At 40.3% G+C, this 23027-nt stretch overlaps 1 protein-coding gene across 3 annotated transcripts; it reads right to left on the bottom strand.

The window, feature by feature from the left end:
• Window positions 1-827: 827 nt before the first annotated feature.
• kcnip1a (Kv channel interacting protein 1 a) lies at window positions 828-22823 on the bottom strand. Of its 3 annotated transcripts, none has more exons than XM_026330194.1 (8): window positions 22592-22823; window positions 4317-4441; window positions 3516-3585; window positions 3353-3423; window positions 3135-3242; window positions 2911-3015; window positions 2751-2813; window positions 828-2483 (listed from the first exon to the last, which is right to left on the bottom strand). In XM_026330194.1, the coding sequence occupies exons 1-8, from the start codon at window positions 22647-22649 to the stop codon at window positions 2436-2438; spliced, it is 648 nt and encodes a 215-aa protein (XP_026185979.1). In that variant the 5' UTR covers window positions 22650-22823; the 3' UTR covers window positions 828-2435. The 3 variants fall into 3 exon arrangements, with proteins under 3 accessions (XP_026185979.1, XP_026185978.1, XP_026185977.1); XM_026330193.1 differs by lacking the exon at window positions 22592-22823 and adding an exon at window positions 13120-13231; XM_026330192.1 differs by lacking the exon at window positions 22592-22823 and adding an exon at window positions 7100-7277.
• Between the last annotated feature and the right edge of the window lie 204 nt (window positions 22824-23027).

Here is a 23027-nt window from a genome sequence, read left to right as displayed (position 1 = left end):
GTCTTGTCACCCTGTGAATTGTCCTCGTATTCTTATACTTATTCTGTTTATTAGAATAAGAGTGAGAAAGAACCTCTATAGAGCTGAAAGAGTTCATTCTCAGCTTGGAGATATAACAGGATTGAAGTGTTTTCACTCAATGCAATTGTCTCCTTGTTCTGAAAGGCAGACAAAAATACAGATAAAACTGGTTCTGATATTTGTTTGTTTGTTGTTGTTTTTTTTTTAATTGTACTGGTGCTTCAGATCTCATTCATAAATTTACCCACTCCATCACCACCACAATAACCTGCACATACACAGATATGGTACACCATCATCATCCCCTTTAAAAAAACAAAAAAATGGACATTATGAGAAATAATGCTATTACTGTGAGCAGTAATAGAAGAAAAACAGATGTCAGATTTAGTGAGGAGGGAAATGAAAAATATATGAAAGAGGCTGTAATTTAGGTAATAAAGGGATTGATGCATGTTCAGTTATGATGGTGACATTTTTTTCATATGCGCATTATCATGGTTTATTTCTGGGGTGTGTCCTTTGGGATGAAGGCACAGATGTACAACCCTGTTGTACTTTCATTGTATATGTGTAAATAACAGTACTGTATAAAGTGTTCTTGTGACTCTTTTTCCTCATGCTCTTTATGATGCACCATAAAAGTCATTTTTAATACACAACAAATATATGGTATAAAAAGAAAACATTATGGCAACAGGGCAAAAAAAGAGCAGTCATGAATCGATTTTGTTTCTTGAAAAGTTTATTGATAAATATAATGATTTTATACAGTATTTCAATACACATTATTTCCTCCTGACAGTTTTGAGCTGTCTGTCTGTATGACTGTCTATCTGTTCGTCTTCCTGTCTGTTGCTTTATCTGGACATACGTCTGGGTACATTTGAGATGAGCGGCAACACATCTCAACAAGGATCTTTATTACACTATTGATAGCACAGTGAGTGGGCATGACAGTAAATCATTTACAGGTCTGTATTTTTGTCCTGCTCAATCTTGAAAACAATGGCTCTTGTTTGAAACATGGCTTCCATTCCTTCAGAATCAGTGGAACGGTCTTTGCCCTCATTTTGATTCTGGTTCTCTCCTCTTTGTCGTCTCCGTATTCTTTCCCTCCATCATCCCTCCTTCTAGCTCCTCTCGTCTGTCCCTCCCTCACAGTGAAAGGCTGGTCGCTCTGAGTCGACTTTGTTGACAGACGGAACAGACAACAATAACCTCCTTTCTTGGACAAACACAGTTAATTTGCTCTGGACTGATTGTAGTGTTGATAAGCTACATCCTAGAATAAATGACACTTTGATACTCAGGCAAACAAACTGTACATGAGGACACCACGAACACACTTCAGACACATGTACATTTCTGTATCACCCTGCTTCCGTATGCCAGTAAACCTTTGAATGGACTCTTTATTTATGTGCGTCAGGTAGAATAATTACATTTATATCCAGTTTGACAGAAAGACAGCCAGAGTCAGAAACACACAGACAGACACCAATGATTCCGGGCAGCGAAAAAGAAGCCACAAATACAACAGTTAAATATTTACAATCAAGTCGCCACGACACTGAGACGCTGACTGACACTACTGGAACACACATAGTAGGACTAAAGGGGTCTTTTTGGAGACTGTTACAAGCTGTCACGAGACTTAACACCATTGCAAGCTGGCTGAGGTCACGTTCAGCTCTGTAAACCTTTACAGGCCTGTGTCCGAAAACACATGAGGTGCCTCTGTGAGATGCTACGCACAGACCTGACGTCCCAGTTGCAACCACGGAACAAAAAAATTGAGTATATTGCCACAGAGTATTTTATGGCACATATACACTACAAATACCACAGGCCTTTGTCCTGCATGCTTCACAATATTGCTCACATTTGTTGTACTGACACGGAAATTCATGATAAAAACTGCTATAATTTAAGCCTCTGATGAACAATGTATGTATTTGGTTGATCTCACTGCTAATCTGCTTTTTAGGAACTCCAGTCCTGTTTGATAATGTGGTTCCCTTTACATTATTCAGAAACATATTTGACCAAAATGAAAGTATAAGTATTTACACAATGCTTTGAAGTACATGAGGCTGTCCAAGACGACAGCAACGGTAAAAATCAGCAACACGGGAGATGGAGATGAGGTAAGTGGTCAAATGAAGGGTTCAGGTCTAAAGGACATTTACCAAAACCGGTGATGGTTTCACATCATGGATTTGTTATGACGCTTTCCAAGAAGTTTTACATCAGTCGTCTCACGCACAATGTGACACAACTCTTTGTTTCGTTTGAAGTGCAAGCTATACTCTTTGCTTTCTCTTCCTAATTCATGTCTCCTTTTTCTACTCCTTGTTTTTCTTTGTGCTTTTCTCTTCTCCTGCTCTGTGCTTCCATCTCTTCTTTGTGGTCTAGATGACATTTTCAAAGAGCTGTAGAGACCGCATGATATTTTCATCCTGAGCAAAGAAGATGGAGAATTCAGAAGCTGTGAGTAGGAAATCATCCAAAAATAACCATAATTTATTGTACTGGCCACTAGGAGGCAGTAAAAACCTGTATAATGTTAGTGCTCTCTCTGCTGAAGGACACAATATTAAAAACCATAACAAACTGGTAGTATAGTGAGTCTGGTAAGAGAAAATGATGAGCGGTGAATCTGAGGAAACAACTACTTTTGTAAATATCTCTAAGATTGAAGGGAGTAAAAAGTAAAGGTCTATTACCTCTTGACAAGAAAGGATGAATTCATCAAGAGTGACCATGCCATCTCTGTTTTTGTCCATTTTCTGTAGAAGATAAACACTGATGTATTTGTCTGTAACCTTGTTTGGTTAATCATTGATGTTCCTAGTGCAGGTAAAAAAAAAACCCTTAAGATGTTACCTGAAAGAAAGCATCCACATGCTGTTTGGGTGCATCTGTTTTCAAGACGGGGTAAGTGTACTTCCCCATCATGTCGTATATCGCTCTGACGATGTCTGTCATTTCCTACGAGACAGAACAGAGACGTGCACAAACTCAGACACAATGAAATGTGATTAATATAAACCCAAACACAGTGAGCTTATCCGCAGATGGAACAAAAACACATAACACAAAACACTCACCTCTTTGTTGATGTATCCGTCTCTGTTGATATCGTAGAGGTTAAATGTCCACTGCAGTTTCTCTGTGACAGAGCCCCTCAGCAGGATGGACAGAGCTGTTACAAAGTCCTGATCGAGAAGAAAACAGGGACAGAATGACAAACTAAAATGATAGTTTGGAAGCAGGGAAGCAAAATGGTATTTGAATCAGAATCTGGAAGTCAGTGAAGCAAACGGACCTCAAACTTTATGGATCCTGTATGTGCTGTGTCAAACGCATTGAAAAGATAGTGTGCATAAGTGCTGGCATCTACACGAGAAGAAAAAAATGCTTGTTATTACACTGGGTAGAAAGAAGTCAAAGACAGGTGCTGTTGAAAAAGACAACACACTCTGTCTTACCTCCATGTGGGAAGAACTGGGAGTATATTTGCTTGAAGGTGTCCTCATTTACAACACCACTTGGACACTCCTAGAAAGAGAGCGAGACATAAAGGGAAGGTGAGAAATATAAATTAGGTAAATCTCAGGGGTACGTTGAACACAGATGGACAGAATGAACTGAAACAATTTGCAAAGTTGATAAGCGGCTTCGATTCGGGTAAAACAGTATGTGATGCTTTTCTGATTTTAGTTTGTTGCTGATATAAACAATTATTGTCTAATATCACCAAAACAGCAACACACTGTGCCTGCTCTGCCCCATCATCCAGGGCTGTATGTAGCTGTGCATTGATAGAACAGACACCACAGTAATGTATGAGTGCCTGGGATTTTGTAATAAGTGTCTCTCATTGGAGAGACATACAAACTGATAATGTGTCTCAGTCGGCAGCCGATCACTGTGGACAGCTCCAGGTGCTGAAATACAATCTAATAGGCTTACCACCAAGTCAATCAGGCGACCAGTAATTTAATTTATAGAAATATATCTCATGTGTTCATTTAAGTGCTGTGTAACCAAAAGAGAACTTTTGCATAGTTATACAGTCTTACAGATGGATGTTTCACTGCGAAAAAGTAAAGTTGACTGTTAGCAATGCTAACTGTTAGCGGGTGCTATACTACTTAATTTGTTCATACTGTTCATATCTCCTGTGTTCAATCTACTGGTCCTGTCTATGTATCTGAAGAGGACAAGCTAGCAAAAGAAATAAACATGTTGTTTTCTTCTTCATGTTATTCAGTGTATATTCCACTTACATTCTTGAAGCCCCTGTAGAGCACTTGGAGCTCCCTTTTGCTGAAGTTGGTTTGAGCTTCCAGCTGGTCGAGGCCCTCCGGCCGATGGCACACGATGGTCATCTCCAAGTCATCGTCAGCTTTATCTGCAGACACAAATATAAAAAAGAAAAAAAGGCTATGTAATTTGACTGAAATTTATACACAACCTACAAAGAGTGAGAAAGCAGATGTAGAGAAGAAGAAATTTGCGTTATAAACTAAAGGAAAGCCTCTGTGAACTAGTTGCATAGAATAAATCTGAAATATGCTGAAATGTTTCTGAAAATGCAGAAGTAATAAAGAGAGAGGGAGATGACGTGATGAGGGATGGAGGTGCAGAGAGGTAGAGGTCAGCCTAACAACTTCCATTGGTCCCATCACTAACAACTCATTACTCTCCTTGCTGGAGGGGAGGGGAGAGAGGACAAACCACTGAATGACACACACACACACACACACACACACACACACACACCCTCACACGCACACGCACGCACACACGCGCGCACACACACACACACACACACACACACACACTCACACACACACACAGTGCCTATAGGTGAACATGACATGAAAGCAAGACATTCTCTCTCTGTCTTTGAAACTCAACCATTCATCTGCACATTTGCATGAGGGCACATATTCCCCAGAGCAATTGACAATATAATAATTACACATGCTGTTATAACTGTGCATAATTTAACAGACAGAGTAATAAAATTTCAGAATATGACAAAGTGGTCATAATGTGCAGTAGTAAAATATTGAACTAGAAGAAAAAAGAAAGAAGGAATTAAAAAAGTTATTGGTTAAGTAATAAGATGTCATGTTTTATGGAGGCAGTTTCAGAATGATGTCTATCACTGACCTGTCCTATAGCCTGCCCAGCTTTGTTTTACAGGTGCTACATTTGGATGGAGCCTATGAAGAACACCCTGAGGTTTTCGTCTCATCTTTATTATTGTTTATTTTAACAGAATCAAGCAGATTAGTGTCTTCCCATCCGTCCACACAATTATTATTTGTCTCATTTATAACTGCTGACTTCAAAATCCTTGATATATTGATTTTTGCACCATCACCATACAGTCTTGAACAGGAAGTGGTTTCAGCACAGATAGGATGGGTGAGTGAAAGTATTTTTAAGGGCTCTTGTTCTGTTTTAATCGAGTGCCACTGAGTGCAAGGTTCACACTGTCCTTGACAATCCAGATTTTGAAACATCAACAGTCCTGAAATAGAAACGTTTTTATCTGTGTGGGGAGAACATTAGTGCTTTGTAAAGCTTCATTACACCAATACCTGTTCACCTTTATTGTGTCAATGAATCATAGACACTAAGTCAGCATTTTAACGGTAAAGGTAAAGACAACTTCGTCTCACAGCTAAATGAACCCTCACTCATCAGTCTAACCTTTTCAGACTCAGTATTCAGTGTTCCCACTTTATACATCAGCATTTCTTTTTATTTAGGTAACTCCATGGGAGGACTGTCATCATGATTTAGAAACTGAAAGTGGGACTGAATTGGAGCATCACTTGTGATGTTACATTGCTTTAAACAGCAGATCTGCAGTTACATTACAAAACAATATATGACTAATTTTATAGTGCAAGAATCGACTTAAATTACAATGGTTCATTACCTTATCCAGTAAGTGCTCATTGCAATGTGTTTATCATTTTTAATCATCAGAGCATTACAATATGATGCTGTGCATATAATGTTGACTTTCTAGCTCCTTTCCCTTCCCTCAACCTGTTTAACACACACACACACACACACACACACACACACACACACACACACCTTCACAGAGCCTCTGAAGGCCATTCATTTCATCACTCAGGTAGTTCAGTCTTTATCAGTGTCACATTAAGGTGCAGGTTCAGACTCATGCCCAAGCTGAGATTATTTACAGAATTCACAGTAGTCTTTGTGTACACTATATACTGTATCTTCACCAAAACACACATACACACACATACCAAAACATAGACTGGTGCACTTGTACATATACACACACACACATTTCAGCTGATAAATAAACAGGCTTTAGGCTGGCTTTAGATTATACCCACATTGTATATGACCCATGTGCCTATTAAAGTTAAAGAATTTGCACTTTCTCTGAAAGCCTTTACTCAAACTACACTGTCCATGATAACAACTTGATGGCACCTGTACAGTCACCATCACACTCCACACTCCATGGTTACACAAAAAACTAATGCACCACAGAACATCCCATCTCAAAGAGCATAGTACGGTAACACCACTTAGAAAAAACTAAAACATACACCTTACAATTTAATTTTTCATGGCGCACATGTTACAGAAGCAGCATATGTTAGTCATATAGCATTAAGTATGTGAGAACCAAGATTTAGCAAAATTCACATTTTAAATTGTTTTATACTGCTTCACCTAGTACAGTTAGCAAGGGAGGGACATTTAACAACATATACTAAGCTATAATGACATATAAAAATGAAAAATAATATAAAGAAAATAAATATGTATGTACAATATAATACATCTGAAGAAAGCACATCTCTCCACCAGGACAGAACTGAACAGCCTGTAGCATCTAACAAATAACATTCGTTCATGTGTTTTCTGAGACACAGGCAGGTGGCTGTGTCTAAGCCCCGTATATCCGACATCCCACACACACAGAAGTAAAAACACAAACTTCTAACTTTGCTGGTTGGATTAGTGCTAAATTACAGTGACAATAGATGTAGTACTGACTCACCCTCCACAGAGATGACTCCCAGAAGGTGCAGCATTTTGACGGCCCCACAGCACAGCAGAATGATGGCTATCGTATGTAAGCTGTTCTCGCTCTGCTCTTCTCTTTCCATTATGAGTAAAAGTTTCCACCAAATCTTTTTTTTTTAATGTAGCAGCTTCTTTTCACAAAAGCAAATGTAATATAAAATGTAAACTGGCTATATTTATTATCTAGCAAGAAGACTCTGACTACTTTGACTAAGCTACTGTTTCTCAATACGTGTCTCTCTCGTGTTAAACTTTCTGTACATGCAGCTTTCTCCTGTGATGAGATCAGCAGTCACCTGCTTCTCTCTATCTCTGTCTTTTTACCCCTCCATCTCTCTATTCCCTGGGGCCTCTCGCTCTCTTATCCTGACCTTCTCTGTGTCTCAGTTACTCCCCCCCTTATGCACCTCTCCACCCAAGCCCTCTCTCCCCATCCTTTACAGTCATTATGCCCTTCACTCCCAGGGAACAAGGCTTTAACTTGAGGGGATGACCTGAGCAGAGTGTAACAATGATATACTCACTTTCTACTGTATGACCATATGTGTTTGTTTTGTCACTGTATACAGCGTGTGTGTGTGTGTGTGTGTGTGTGTGTGTGTGTGTGTGTGTGTGAGTGTGTGAGTGATGAGAATATCAGCTCATGATTAATTGTTCCCATTAACACACGCAGTCATCCACAAACAATGGAAGGCTTTCTTTTCCACAAAGTCACTTTTCTAAATAAAGATGCCAAAGTCATTTCATATGACTTCACTTTATGATATAAACAATACTGTCTCTAACACACCTGGTGAAACCACTGGATCAATCCTAACGCTATATCCTGCATCTACCAGCAGGGGGCAGCAGAAACCAAGACAGAGTGCACCAGTGTGTGTGTGTCAGAGCATCTAATAAAGATGTGTTGTTCACTTCATCACAGGTGTTACTTTGGATTTATCTGATGTGTTTAGTCATATATACACAGTGCTAAGAAAATCAGAACAAAAGATTTTCCTTGTTCAATAAAATATGCTCTGCTCTTCAAATATAAAGTATATATGGTGGTAAAACACATATTGTCTGTGTACTCTGAACAGCTGGGTTTCATTAATAGCCTTGAAGTGAATGAAAAAAGCTGTTTTTCTGTGCTTGTTACAACTCAATGAGCTGTGAGTGCAGCCACTGCCTTGCAGACTGCAGGGGGCTCTGCTGTGTCAACCCCAGAGTTGCCAGTTGAAGGTTTGCTTTATTTCCTGCTCTGTAATTAAAGCAACATGGCTGTGTAAAATTACATTTATTTGGCAAAAGCAGCATTTAATTTAATTTGCATAGACATTTAAAAGCTGCTCAGTGGTGTAAACATCATCCAATAGGGATGATTATAGATATATTTTGTTCTGTCTCTTCCTGGTGGCCAATTTCATGCCACACTAACTCGGTAAAAAAATTATAAGAAAATACTAAAGGACATATGGATTTGTCATAGCCAGTTAGCAACATTATTAATTTTTCTGAATGTCAACATATCCTATGAAAAAAACAAACCAACAAAAAAAGCGAATCGTAGCAGTATTACCTGCATATCCACAGTACTGTAAAATAAACTATACAGTTTCATTCTATCACTGTTTTGCCCAATTCTAAACATTGTACTTTGCACTGTAGTTGATCACATACTGTCCAGCATATGGGTTAATGGCTGAGTGCCACAGCAAAGACATTAACAAAAGAAAAACACAGTCAGTTTTTTTTTTTTTTGTTGTTGTTGCCAGTAACAAAAATACAGAATAACATCTGCCTTATACTTTACCTATACCTTTACATTACAGCAAGAAGTATAATTAACAACTGCTTCAATCAGAGGGTTTTACTTAGGAGGCTTCTGACCCAGTGGGACAATATGCCTGTGTTTCCTAAGCCCTCTATTAATCCAGGCATTGATACTGGGGAGTGGGTGATGCTACTCAAAAGGACAGATCCTATTTTCATTACATGCGTAATTTGAGCTGCTGAAACAGTGCATGTTTAGAATAATACAGGTTGTTGTAAGGAAGTTTAACATAAAGTATTCTAAAGGGAGGAAATAACCTTAATAAGTAAAATTAGCTGTACTGCGGGAAAAAAAAAAGCTTACCTTCACCATTTTTTATTACTAACAAGCAAGATCAGTAAAACTTCATGCTCCAAAAGTAAATCTGCAAACTTAGCAGGTTAGGTGAAGCTAAATAAACCCTAACCTAGAAAGCTCCTCTGAGAGCTTCACTTCCATCTGTTACACAAGCTATTATAAACTGTGGAGTTTGACAGTGACCGAAAGCCTGAACTCTTTTTCTTTCTGAGCTTGTTTGGACTATTAAGTGATTGCCAAAACTGTCAGCAAGAAAAGACCATCTGTTCTTCTCCCCATTCAACGCCCCATCAGAGAAAATACCTTTTAAATCAATGCACACACACTTTCTCCATCCCAGAAACAGTACTGTATTTCACTCTTTCTTTTCTCTCTTCTCTTTTCTCCCTAACTCCTGCTGCCTCTTGTACTTCGTGTTAATTCTCATTTCTTTTCCATTACTCCCTTTCTTCTGTTGCCCAGTGAATCCTCCTTTCTCCTCCCTCCCTTATCTCACACACTCTGCCAAACTCTCCTCTCACTACCACTCCCTCTCTGCCATGCTCTCTCTTTCCTTCTCGTACTGCGTTCTGTAATCCTTGCCAGAGAGGATGGCATTTGCATAATCTGAATTAGCCTAATCTGCAGTCCTGGCGGCAACGGAGAGGGCTCGCTCTCACCGTCCTCTTTAACGGTGGAGAGCACTCTCCAAGAAAGTAACAGCTCCAGTGGCCATGGGCTTCTGGGGGATGTGGAGGAAGTATCTTAAAAATAGACTTCAGCTGCAACAGTCCTATTTACTGCAAACCATGCAAAAGCTGCATAGGTAATCATGTTCCATGGTGTGAATTCAGGCTCTCGTTGTGAGACGCATTGTTTTCCACAGTCAACATCTGAGCCAATCTCTGACAGGCCTTTGGGTGGTTCACTGAACATCCAGTGACTCGCTCCACTTGAAAACACACATGTGGAGAGCCACCTGCATCAGGTCACACACCCTCAAACAAGTCAAACATTATTTCAAGGGTCATAAAAACATTAATCACATCTGTTTGCTTACTGATCTACAGCCTTTGAAAGAGTGCTGCAGGGCATCAGCAGAACTGCAATGTTGTGTGTTTGTACATATGAACATGGGAAACTCACAAACACAAAAAATCCACATAATGTCACTTCCTCACACATTAGTGTGCCACTGACGATGACGTTCAGGAAGAGTGAGTCAAATACAGCTCTTTTACACACACATAACAGAATGCCAACATTGATTTTTGAGTAAATACATGTCTAGACTCTGTAGAAATACACAAATACGCACACACACACATACACACAGAAAGGCGCACACACACTGCTGGATGCCAAGAGAGGAGAATGACGAGATGACTTAATAAGCACTCACACCAGCTAATGGGAGCGTGGGTGATGGAGAAAGGGAGCAAACAAGAGAAAGAATGGAGGCATAAAAGAGAGAGGAGAGAGGGAGAGAGAGGAATGGAGTTGAGGGTGCCGTGAGGAGGCTGTGGTGGTGGCATGTGAGTGTGGCAGGGAAATTTAGAAGAAACATAAAGAGAAACAAGTAAAAGAAGTGGGAGGGAGAAACGGGTGAAACAATAGAGAGAAAAGAAAGCAGTGAGGTAAAGTGGATCTGAAAAAGATGTGGAGCTGTGAAAAAAATGACTAGAAGAAAAGGTTGAGCGGTGGGGAGAGAGGCGACAGAAAGCAAAAGCAAAGCTAGATAAGGAGCTGAGGAGTGATGGAAAATGAGAGGTAAGAGGGAGAAGTCTGAGAGAAGATTGCTGCAGGGTGTAAGGAAGGGAGGCAGCTATATAAGGGCTGAAAAGAAATGAGGAAAAAAAATCACAAGGGAGGGGAGAAAAATGCCAGGTGAACGAGTTTCTAGAGAGATGAGTTGTCAGAGGCCACCACAACAGATGAGGAAGAAAACAGAAGCCAGCATGCCAGACAAAACCAGGCAGACAAGACAACAGGTAGGAGAGGAGAAAACTCCCACCACAGAGATGCTGTCTGAAAAAAAGACAAGAACATTTGACAGAAAATGAAGAAAGTTTGAGAGAACAACAAGTAGCCTTGATAAAAACAGACAGTCAAGACAAGCAGGCATGCAAATATTCAGACAGAAGTGGGACACACACATGCACACACACACAAAGTTTCCATAGCACAGTGATGAGCTTGTGCTCAGAGGATCAATCATGTAGGAATTTAATCTCACAATATTACAGCCATGCAGTGCCTCTCTCAGTGCTGCCGTCTGGGTCAAGATCTCAGATAACAAGTTATCTGCAACAGCACAGAATGGGTGGCTGTAACCATACAAGCACTGCTGCACTAATCCTACATACAGCTAACATGTTAGGGCAAGGGAAACTCAGAGACGCTGTACCGCCGCATAATACCAGAATTACAAACGACCTCCAAACAGCTCCAGCTCTTCATCCCACCTACATCAGTTTTGTTTTTGCAGGGCATTTGCAGTGCTAAAAAGGTTTGTTTTCATTTGCAGATTTCACATATTTGCACGTTGCACGTGCATCTACAACCACTTCATTTTTCAAAATAGCAACAAATTTACACTTGCCTTTTCAACACCCCTGGGAAGAGGTGTTTGTTTGGTAGAGCTAGTGGAAGGGGGGAAATAAATGCTTATTCATGAGATGCACTCACTTGGAAAACATCCTGTATGGTCTCATTTGCACTGAAAAACCAATAATAGCCTGCCTTAACAAATAAGTTTAAATGACTACACACTATTAACAGGGGATATTTTCACACTGGCACTGATCTCCTGCTCAGCATGCCCATTCGTTGGAGCAGCCAGGTTGGATTTGTTAGACTTATATAAATGAGGTTTATAGGATTTTATTAGAATGAGTAACGAGGGAGTAAAACATTTCTCACAGGCAACAGGTCTTCATATAAAATCCCCCTCCTGCCTTCATTTGCATAGTTACATCTCTCACTATCTCAGTCTCTTTCACGTGGCCTTGACTTACTTAGAGACACCCAAATCTCATCAAACTCCCCTCATCCACCCCCACACCGCCCCCCCCCCCCCCCCCCAAAACCCCTCCCACCCCAAAACTGACATCTTTTGTTGCCATGGCTACTGTGCTTCCAAGGTAACAGCAAGACGAAAAAGCAGTGTGTGAGCAGAGTGACAAATACCTTCGACATGTGTGTGTTTACCAGCGTCAATGCTCAGGGTCTGTACACACAGCCAGACAGACAGAGCCATACACACACACACACACACACACACACACACACACACACACACACACACACACACACACACGCGCGCGCTCACAGACAGTCAAAGAAGCCATCTCTTACTTTCTGCCCTCAGTTTGCTCTGTCAAAAAAGATAAGCTCAACAACAATCACATGGGCGCACACACAGACACTGACACTGTAGCACTGAAACTTTGTTGTACAGTAAAAAAAATAAAATAAATAAATCCTCTTTTCCCTCCGGGAACACCTGTTGGTCTCTTTCTCTCTCTCTCCCTGTTTCACACACTGCAAACAATATTTCCTCTTTGTTCCACTGCATCTTAACTGAAATGGCAGCAGTTATTAATCTTTGCTCTGCAGCTTGCGTACGTGAGCTGTATATTTGTAGTGGAGCGAGAGTGTGTGTAACATGCAGTGAAAGCATGTTGTCAAAGTTTTATTGTATGCCTATATAAATGTGTATGCCAGAAAATGACAACGCATACATTGTGTTATGTTGATTCATATGCACATATATGTATGTATACAGTATATGTGTGTGTGTGTGTGTGTGTGTGTGTGTGTGTGTAGGTGGGTTAAGGGGTATACATATATATGCCTACATGCCTGTGTGTGTGTTTATGTTTGTGTGCGTGTTCCCTCACCCCTTGACGGCCTCCTCTGCTTGGTCTGCATAGTCAGTGTACCCACCACAGCCCCCATGTTTGCCGTCGTCGTCGTGGAAACAAGCACGTCTGTAAGGCTGAAATCTGTATCTCTTCGTCACGTGTTTGGTTGACTAGAACGCGCGCACACACACACACACACACACACTGCTTTTGCCTCTCTCCTCCTCCTCCTCCTCCTCCTCCTCCTCCTCTCTCAATGGCTGCTCTTGGCAGAAACTCTCTATCATCCCTCCTTTCATGCTTTCTCACTCCATCTCACAGTGCTCCTCCTCTCTTTCTCGCTCTCTCCCCCTTTTTCTCCCGACACTCTCCCACTCTCTCTCTCTCTCTCTCTCTCTCTCTCCCTCCAGCCCGTTTCCTTGTTTTTCATGAGGGGTGTGTAGCCACCAACCCTCCCTCTCTCACTCTATCTCTCTCCTACCTATACACCAAGCCAAAACCCAGAGCAGAGCATCAATGATTCAGTATGAAATCGCCAGGATGTTGATTCACTAAATTACAAATAAATAAGCGGACACATCGATTTGTAGATGTGCACGCTATGAAAAAAAAACAAAAAAACAAAACTGCCCAGTTACATTTTCACACCCCAATGCATCTGTCTTCCTCTGATCGAGTGCAAATATGCAAATAGATACAGGCTCGATTATGAACTGGAAATGTAAATATGAATTATGTGACAAAATTATGAGCAGTCCCATGCATCACAACATCATGCTTTGTTAATGAACAGGCCACTTCAATCAATCAACACCTCCATTCCCTCTATCATTTCTGTTCTTTCATCCACAATACCCCCACATACACGTACTGTACACTCTAACAGGAGCTGGATAAAGGGGTGGACAGAGTAATTGTGGTGGCAGATTGGCTCCCAGGGCAGAAAGAAAGAAAGAAATAAAAAAAAGAGAAAGAAAGAAAGAGACATTAAGGCAGCAAGAGAGCAGAAAGGAAGGAAAAGGCTTAAAGTCAAGAATGTAAGAGGAGGGAGTGATTAAATGCAAATAGAGAGGCAAGGGATGAGAAGAACGAGATATTTAATAGGGTAAAAGTAAAGGGGATAAAGACGAGTGTCAGCTAATACTTCAGGAGTGTGCGCTCTTGAGCTGCATACACACAAGATGAAATCACATTTTAATTAGAGCCTGATCAATACAAACAAGGTACAAAGTCTCTTACATGATGAAAGTAGAGAGACACAAATTGGAAGAAGTAACAGATGAAGAACTATATGCGCTGTGCACATATATACAAAACATATATCTAACAGATGGTGGGAGAAGTAGAATGAAGTAGCAATGCTGCACAGTGTAAATACCCCTTTGTAAGAAAAAGCCCTGCATTCAAACAGTAAAATCGACTAAAAGCATCAAGAAGGCTTGTAATTCACAGTGACATCTTTCATGGCCGATGCAATCCTATACACCTCTTTGTCATAAAACCACACATATACTGTTGGGTTTGTTGTTGACACTGGTATATAGGTGGTCATTTAAATACAAGCTTTAATGCTGAGGCCATGTTGTACTATATTAAGAATTCTTTACAATTTTTCACCACCCTGATGTTTGTAATTAGGGAGGATAAAAACAACAGATTAAGCAGATTTAAAGATTTTTGGTCATAAACTCATCATATGAATCTGCAAAGCAAAGTACAAGTAAATTGACTATAGCTGAACAGAACAGGGCGTGAATACTGTACACAAGCAATAATATCCACACCTAACACGCACTTGCCAGATGCTCAGCTCTCACCTACTCATCACAAGTTTGGCTGATGGCCCAAGCTTCCAGATAAAAATTAAAAAAAAAATAAAAATTAGTTGGCCTGAGGACACAACATGTAAAAATATAATTGTCAGACATTATATAAGTTAAAGTTTGTTTCAGGTTCTTCTTCCAAATATAAGCAAAAACTAATGTGTAACAGATTAACAATTGGTTCTGTGGATGAGACATATGTCAGGTTTTCAGTAGTCAGTTTGGAGAACAGACACATTGTCCTTTTAGCTCAAGCCAACCATCTATAATAACACTTCTGAAAATGTGGCTGCTCCAAGTATGGCCCGCTTTTCGTCGGCTGATGGTGAATAATGGACGAGGCGTGAGTGTTATGAAACCATACTGGAAGATTCGGCTAGAAAGATTTAGTATGGGGGGAAAAAAAAATCTGCAATCTGCTTCTGTGAAAATGTGCTCATGGGTTCATTTGCTTTTTTTTTTTTTTTCCCACAACAGCGAGAAAGACCAAATGGACACTAGTGGGAAGTAATGTTTTCACCCTAGCGACAAACACACATGTTTACATGGAGAAAAAACACACGCATGCACCAACAGTGGTCAGAAAAAATGTCTCCAGGCATCCAAACAGCATGCAGCGTGCATATTTTCTGCTACACACACACGCACACTGCTCTACTTCTCTGCTATATACCACACTGCCTATGTTGTGCCTATAGGAATTTATAGGCTTTCACATTGATTTCTCCCTATCCTCTCTGTACCCTACTATCATTTTTTAGCCTTAAGCCATACTTATCTATCTATTTCCAGCCCCTTATCTATGAATTTGTCTCCAGGCATATGGCCTACACAAATAAACCTTTATCTATCTATCTAGCCCTGTAAATCTCTGTGCACATATCAGGCTACTGTTCCTGTCATTTGAAACAGTGGTCCTGGTTTGTTCCAATCTCCATCCTTCTCTATTTCCCTCCGATCTCTGACAGAGGCATTTCCACACACTGACAGAAATATTTCTCCTTCTAGTAATCATTTCAACATCTGTAAAGCTACGAGAATAAGGAAGAAGTAGGACTGAGTGTGTGTTGTGTGTTTGCTTTTGTGCTTGTGTGTACAATATTGCTGTTGAATTGCCCGATGTTTCCCTGTAAGCATGTAAGGGAATGGTCACAAACTGTTTCACAGGACCCCTGTGAGAGAAGAGAGGATGGGAGAGAGAGAGGAGAGGAAGAGGAGAGAATCAGCAAGAGTAGGAAAAGGTAGGACAGCAGCACATGAGGAGGAATGAAAAAGTAGCACAGGCAGAGATGGAAACATTTTTAGCAATGAAAGAAGAAGAGGAAGAAGGAGCAGAAGAAAACACACCAGGAAAGCTTCCAGTGGGAGATTAGAGTGCGATGCAGGGAGCAAAAGAAAGAGAAAGAAGTGGGTAACAAGAGCCAGAAGAGTGGGCGAGTGGCATCACAGGAATGAAAAGGCAGAGGAGAGAGCAAGTGGGACATGCAAACACTACGTTTCCAGAGAAGAGGATGGATGAACAAAGAGGATGAGAAGTAAAAAAAAATTAAAAATGTAGGAGTAAGCCTGAGAGAAAATTCAACTCTAAAGATATTGATTAAGATTAAAATGCTGAGGTGGAAGCTTTAGAAAATCAGACCACCTCTTTAAAGCTCAGAATTCAGACCAACATCAGTGAGAACCTGTAGGCCAGCGACACAGAAAAGTCACCTTTCCTCGCTATGTGATCCATCCCATCAGTTATATATTACAAATTTATCATTCTGCTATATGACACTGACTTGTCAGCACACAAGGTTTTCACAATTACTCATCAAGGGAAGTGTAGCTTCAGCCAGGAAAGAACATGTCTATTAGGAAAATCAATACTAATATCTACCGCTGTCCAAACTACATCTCAAACAGAATCTCCTCTATATCTTTATGAATGGATGCTTGCTGAGTCTCTTTCTGGCTCCCACCACATTATGAAAACAGGGAATAACTAAAAAGGGGTCCTCTGGTACTGATATGTCGTCGTCTGGGAAATTGGGGCAGGGGGGTTAAAAAGAAGGATGGAAGATAAATGGAGTGAGTAAGAAATAGTGAGGGAGAGGAGGAAAGATGGATGCACAGAGAGGAAAAAGAGAATTAAACCACAAAGAAAAGCAGAAGTTGAAGTGAGAGAAAACAGGAGCTAAAGTCTGAATAGGAGCCAGGGAGTGATTAAAGAGGGAATCAATGAAATGACAAGAGAGAGATAGAGAGAGAAAAGAACTGGGCAAAGGGAATAGAGTTGTCTTCCTTTTGGACGTGCTTTCTGCTCCACCATTATTCTCTTTGCTAACTAGATCGACACTGGACACGATGCCTTAGCAAACACGAACACATACACTGGCAGGGGAAGAAACAAACTATTCAGAGACTTTTCCTGCACAATTTAAGGACGAACAGAAAGACCTGTGACTGACAGTAACTCCTGAAGGGGTTTGTGGACAACAGTTACTAGTAGTCTCTGGTACACAACTATAAATGAGAACATTGAGTTATTGATTCAAAAATAAATGATAGTTTAGGGCCATAACTAATCTTTATTTGACTTATTTAGGGTTCAGTCCTGAACCGACTAAACCCCTTGAATTTCCAATTAAAAGGTACCCATGCCTTGTAAAATAACTACAGTACATCTATTGTTTCACAGTTTTTTACACTAAGACACTAGTTCCACCTTCTCACATCTGAAGAGATTAAGTTTTTCTCTATCATATATGGCACCAGACAATGTGCCTGGGGTTTAAACTTCTTTGTTAGACACATGTAGATACAAAGATACACTATCAATCAAGTACACGACACATGTCTGAACCACCACTCACTGATCTGCAACATTTTGTCAGTCAGTGAAAGCATCGTTAAATGCCCCCCCCCCCCCCCGTCTTATTTTTTTCTCATAGATTCACTTTTTATTTTGTGAATCATAGTAGCTCTTCATCTCGCCTGTGTCATTTTCTCTACACACTGCCACCCATGTAAATGTGCTTGGCAACAACAGGTGGTTCATTCAGTAACACATTTTTCTTAATGAAAACAAAATCTGTCCGCTCTGCATGACATTAGTGGATTAATTATTTTCAGTTATTCTGTTGCCCATTTAAAAGTTAAACAATTGCCTATAGTGGAGTGGTTTTATAAATTGATACAGGATTATATGCTCAATAGGCTGCTCTTATTCCTGCACAGTTTTTTTTTTTTGCTTTTTTTTATTTTGCTTTGAATTCAGGAAGAGAGATTTTACTTTGTTGTAATAGTCCAAGTCAGGTAAAATGCTTCACTTGCAACATCTATAGTCTACTCTATATGGGTCTCACTTCAGCTGTCGCATTAATCTAGTTCAAATGATGTGCGTCACTATTATTATCACAGTGCATACTGGCTGAACCATATAGTCAGAGCTAAGCAGCCATCTATATTCATTATCTGCATTTCCCTCATTGGCTCTATGCAGTATTATAAAGGCCTGAAGGTGGGCAAAAGGCTGAGCTGGCTATGGAGATAAATTGCATGGAAAATGTTGTTCATCTTTGAAGAACAGAGCAAAGCCTTTGCCTACAAATATTATGCAAATGCAGCTTCCTTATTTATACAGTATATTGATTTTTTTATTTAATAAAAAAGCTCAAACGCGGGTTTAATTTGCAACACCGAGAGATCAAACACTGGCACGGGATCTTAAATGACGGGCAGATTTTTTTTTTTTTTAAAATGGAAATGATGCTTCCAGTGAATATCTATAGAAATGAGCGTAAATAAATATGATGTTGTAATGTCACAATCCCATCATTACAAAGTCACACACAAACACACACATGCTTTGGGCATTGGATTAACCAGAAACCTATTTTCATGTTGCCATGTGCTTAATAAAGCTCTTTTGCTGTCCTAATTGGCTCTTTTGGTGCATTTCTTTTGATGTGCAAGGATGAGAGAGAAGGGTGGAAACTGTGAAGCCTATTAAAGAAACAAGGCATCTCTCTGCTCCGCTCTTTAGCCCTCGCAGATGGAAGCATTGAGCCAAAAGCAACGTTTCTCCAGAAGACCCACATGCACTCACACAGGCACAAACACCCATCAATTTACATATATTCTCCCTCCCCCCAGACTGAAATTTTACATGATTAGCAAAGCTTCAAACAGTTGGAGTGATCTTAGAGTGGGACAAGGCTATTCTCTGGGCAAATCTTAGAACACAAAGAGATGTGAGCACTGTAGACAGCGAAAGCAACGGAATCTGTGAGAAAAACAGCAAAGGAGGTTGAAATAGCCATTGATCAAGAAGAGAGCAGCTTGTGGAACAGAAGACAAAAACTTAGAAACATAAAAGACAAAATGAGGAGGTGAAATGAGGTGAGAATGAGCAAGACAAAGGGAGGGAGAGAGAGTGAGAGTGAAAACGCACTTGACAGAATGAGAGAATACAGATAAATGAAAGTAGAGGCAAAAACAAATGGAGCGAAAGGCCAGCGAGATGAATGTGTCGGCAAGGTGCAGGTTTTGTAGTTTATAACATGCCTGTTGGGAAATATTTCATAAAAGCAGAGTAGTTTGTGCACAGTGACAGTGGATAAATTTCTCTTTTTGCCCCAGGTGAAGAGCGATACATATAGATAAATGCCTTAAACACCAGCCTGTGGTCATATGAGCTGGTCATGACAATAGGAAACATTCCTTCCTTTCATCTTCCATAATGAAAAAGCTATGACTTTATGTAGGGCACAGCATCGGTTTGGCTTCCTTTAGTACACTGAAAACAAAAACACATGCTCTGGTTTGTGTAGCAGTTGTCTTCAATTCATTTCACTCGATTCATCTCTATAAAGTGTTCTGGAAAGGACTGTAAAAGGACTGCATTTGTTTAGAGATGTGATACCATGGTCCTTTCCGATGTGCCTCTCATCCGCCGTGTATTACACAGCCCTGGCCATGGGGTGCATCTAGGGGTTAGTGTCTTGTAAAGGCAATATAGACAGGTGGAGCTGGGCATCACACCACCACTACTGCCATTAACAGCCGACCTGCTCCATCTTTGGGAGCCACCACTGCCAGATAACAATGAATGGTTATGAGTTAAAAAAGGGTCTATACTGCACATGTAATTCTAAAGCAGATGTACAGCACTATCTACTCGCGACCTCGTCGGGTTAAAACAGTGAGTAATCAACCCACAAGTGATTTTCCTTGTCAAATCATTAAATTTTACATATTTTTTAAAGACTGAAGGCAAAAGTCTACAAAAAGGCAGCGATTATGGGGCATTTTGGTGGACTAGTAATTAAGATGCATATCATATGATCATATTGAGAACCACCATTCTATCAAGCTCCTGTCTCTCTTACAGTTTTTAACATTATATTTATTTTCTGTCTAAACTTACCAGGACCTCTTGTGCAGTAGCACATACTTCCCTGGAGCTTTGAGCATGTACGCTCAATAAGTGCCTAGATAGGAGTCAGTTCGGGTTTGACTGAGCATGAAAAGATGTTAAAAAATCTACATTTTATTGCTTAAGCATCTACTGTGCTGTTCTATATTCTGAGGAGCATATTCAATCACTGATGATGAAAAAAAAAATGCATTTGAGTCATTAACTGACTGAATTAAATGTTGCTCTATGTCTTACTCTTGAATTATATAGTTGTGATTATCCAAAACTACCAGGCCACAATTTTTGAGTCTGGTCCGAACTCTGGAACATCCCAGGTCAAATCCAAATCCTAACGTCTTATGTGTTTTAAGTTCTAATCAAGTTGCTTTGCACCCTTCATCACTGCCATTTGTAAACAGAATAACAATTGGAAATTAGCAGAAATAATAAACACTGGTCAAAATATATCTGGCTGCAAAACAATATAATAATAAACTAAATTTAAAAGTCATGAGTCATCATAGTCTTTTTGATTTTAAGTCTTTAGATTTGAGAGTTTGTCTTTGACCAAGTCAGACTGTATCCTAAGAAAATCATTTTTATCCTGAAAAGTTCAGTATGCTCAGCAACTCAACTCTGGGTCTATCTCAGCTGGTTATTGCCTCATGGTGAGTTGTGATCAAGGATGGGCCAACCTTCCATGCAAAATGAATTCAGCCCTGCTTTCATTAGGCCACTTTTTATAACACTGCAGCAGATGGTAAAAAACACACAAACACACACACACACACACACACACACACACTGACACTCACTGCAGCCCCATGAGAAGCAACCTCACCTCCTCCCTCAACTTTTCTCTCCCACTTTTACTTATCTATTGCTTTTCCCTCACATTCTAACAGTGCAGACCTCAACCTAACTAAAGGAAAGCTTTTCTTGCAGAAAAATGGCTAAAAATACCTCTTGGCTGTTGCTTCTTAAGCAGTGCTGTCTCACCAAACTAATAAATGAGTTGTGCTTTCAGTGTAAGAGGACAACGTTGTCAAGTTTCTGGCACATTTGCTTCAGTAATCTTCCTATAGGTTTCATTATTTAGGCTGTTGAAAATATTCACCTTGAAATGAGCCTCAAGTACCTGTTCAGTACAGATTTGCTGAGTGTTGTTGCCATGCACTGAAATAAGGTGCAGGTTGGGAATAAAATAAACAACCCACACAGGATATTATATATGATTGTATTTTAGAAAACCATTTATAGGGTCTCCAAGGTGTTTTTACAGCTATTTTAAATACTCTGTGTGGTCCACCTATAATATTTGACAGGTATTACACTGAAAATATAGACAGCTGAAATGTGTTTTCCTGGGAGACTTACACAACATTCACAGCACATAATTCACTTACAATACGCCCTCAGATTTGTCATAGCATATGTAACGCAGCCTGTTTTACATGATCACACTCTGGTGGATGGTCCAATTAGAGATATTTTTTTCACCTCTTTTCCTACATATGACAATGTGATGAAACATGATTGGAGTCCTGAGTGTGTGTGTGTGTGATGTAGCATTCTGTTTGTCGGTGATAAGCATCAGGGTTGAGGTCAACAGATGCAGGACAGACCATGGCCACAGGCTGACAGATTACACCATGCTGATTTAACGCACATATACACACATCACTGTCACTTCCACTACACAACACACAGAAAAAACGTACTCCCTCTTTTCAAACACCAACATTTCAGGAGTGGATTACTGTATGTGCCCGAATATTTTTGTGGACAAGCTGTTTACACCCAAATTATATGTATGAGCACATACACACACGCATTAACATGCATGTATCAAGTGCCACTGGCAGTTTCCTCCTGTCAAACAGTAGCAGGGCAGACAGGAGGCAGGTTGGTTTGGAGAGCAGACAGGGGTAAATACCATCACCTTTTATAGACATACCCAAAGGCATGGCTGCACGCATACACAGACATACACAACGACACACACACACAAAACAGCATATTTCTAAACCCGCAGAGGACAGATGGCCTCGAGATTGCATCATAAAACAATAATGAATGACATTTTTCAACAAGTTTACATCACTGTTCAGTATGTGTTCAACTCTTTCTGATAAAGCACTTCTGAGAGCAAAATTATATCACACAAACATGCAACATGACAGGTGCTGCTGTGCATACATGAGCCTCACATCCAAGAAACCCAGATACACATTATGAACAAGGTGGAGGGAGAAATTTGATATAAATAACAATGAATTCTTACCTTTGTGGTAGTTCATCTGCTTGGATTGCATGGAAAAGGTTCCCATCACAAGACCCATGTTGACTCCTGGCTGCAGACAGGTTGTGTATGCAAGTGTGTGTGTATATAACCAAGGTGTGCTAGTGAGAGTGCCTACAGTAGGTGTATGTATGTTGTAATTTAGTTAGTCCATCAGCCAGCTGTACGTGTGGAAGTACAGATATCACTTCTCATGCTGCCTCACACCCACACAGCTTCTGCTTGAGGGTGTGTGTGTCTGTGTGAGTGAGTGAAAAACAGAGATGAGGTGTGTGTGTGTGTGAGAGAGAGAGAGAGAGAGAGAGAGAGAGAGAGAGAGAGCGTGTGTGAATGAAATAGAGGGCGCACATGCACTCTGAAGCTACCTTTGTCTACGCTGTCACTGAAGCTGCTTATTTTACATCCTGCTCTCTCTTCC

Source organism: Mastacembelus armatus, chromosome 10 (genome assembly GCF_900324485.2).
Source record: "Mastacembelus armatus chromosome 10, fMasArm1.2, whole genome shotgun sequence".
NCBI lineage: Eukaryota > Metazoa > Chordata > Actinopteri > Synbranchiformes > Mastacembelidae > Mastacembelus > Mastacembelus armatus.
This window is presented reverse-complemented; position numbering and strand designations above follow the sequence as displayed.